This window comes from Mesitornis unicolor, unplaced genomic scaffold (genome assembly GCF_000695765.1).
Source record: "Mesitornis unicolor isolate BGI_N332 unplaced genomic scaffold, ASM69576v1 scaffold14574, whole genome shotgun sequence".
Classification (NCBI taxonomy): Eukaryota; Metazoa; Chordata; class Aves; order Mesitornithiformes; family Mesitornithidae; genus Mesitornis; species Mesitornis unicolor.
Window position 1 is genome coordinate 29,676 of NW_010182156.1, and position 1,065 is coordinate 30,740.

At 44.3% G+C, this 1,065-nt stretch overlaps 1 protein-coding gene across 1 annotated transcript in view; it reads left to right on the plus strand.

Annotated features, from left to right (window-relative positions):
* Nucleotides 1-551, plus strand: part of LOC104539999 (hemicentin-1-like) — a gene marked incomplete at its 5' end in the record, with an annotated part of 29,678 nt that extends 29,127 nt beyond the window's left edge. The window contains one exon of the mRNA XM_010183684.1: nucleotides 185-551. Within this exon, the coding sequence (XP_010181986.1) occupies nucleotides 185-551 (367 nt within the window). The remainder of the gene's footprint in view (nucleotides 1-184) is intronic.
* Nucleotides 552-1,065: the final 514 nt, after the last annotated feature.

Genomic DNA, 1,065 nt, shown 5'->3' on the forward strand with positions numbered 1-1,065 from the left:
AAGAGGGACATTAAACTGTAAAGGAACAATGGCTGAAGAGTGCAGGAGTGTATTATCTTTATAGCGAAGTTTTAATCTGCACACTGCAACAGGGTAAATGGGAAGAATTTTTCCTTTAAGAACTACTGCCGTACTTAGAATATTGTGCCTTCTCTCTGGGCTAAAGTGCTCTGCTTATTTGTAGGTTCTGTCTCAAAAACTGCCCAGCCAACGACTTGGAGTGTGATCTGAGTACCTACGCCTTGGAATACAAGCTCCTTTCCCTCCCCTTCGGCATAGCGGCCGGTCAGGATTTAATCCGGCTGGTTGCCTATACGCATGACCAAGTCGTGCACCCAAGGACAACTTTCTTAATGGCAGACGAGGACCCAACCATCCCCTTTGCCCTGAGAGATGAGAACTTGAAAGGAGTCGTGTTTACCACCCGAGCGCTGCGAGAGCCGAAGACGTACCGCATGGGAGTCAGAGCCTTGTCCTACAGCGTCGATGGCAGCATCGAATACCGGACAACGTTCATTGTTTATGTAGCCGTGTCAGCCTATCCCTATTAGACACACAAGCTACTTGACAGTAATCTCATTATTTTAACCACCTTCCTGAATGCCAGTGGGTATTGCCACTTCCAGACGGACTCTGCTGCCTGCCCAACAGGTGGGACCCATGTCACTTGAAAGTGGTGCTATGCTCTTGTCTTTTCCCCTCCTTCCCGGGGCTGCCTATCCAGTCCCATTATTCTGATTCAAGAGGAAAAAATCCATGGCTTTGAGGACCCGTTACCACTTGCTTTATTTATTACACTGGAGAAGTCATTTTCCACAGTTTGTTCTGAAAACCAGCAGAAATATCAAAGTATGAGCTGCAGTGTGCGGTCAAAGCAGTGAGCAAGGAGCAGCCTCTGTTGAAAGCAACTAAAGAAAAGCCTAACCAGAAGAAAAAAACCATAATTTCAAGTGGTCTACATATTATAATGTAATGGTTGCTAAGTGTTTTACAATTTTATATCTATTAGATTTATTTTTTTCTTATCAAATACCTGATAGAATTAGGGTTGTAATATACTATATC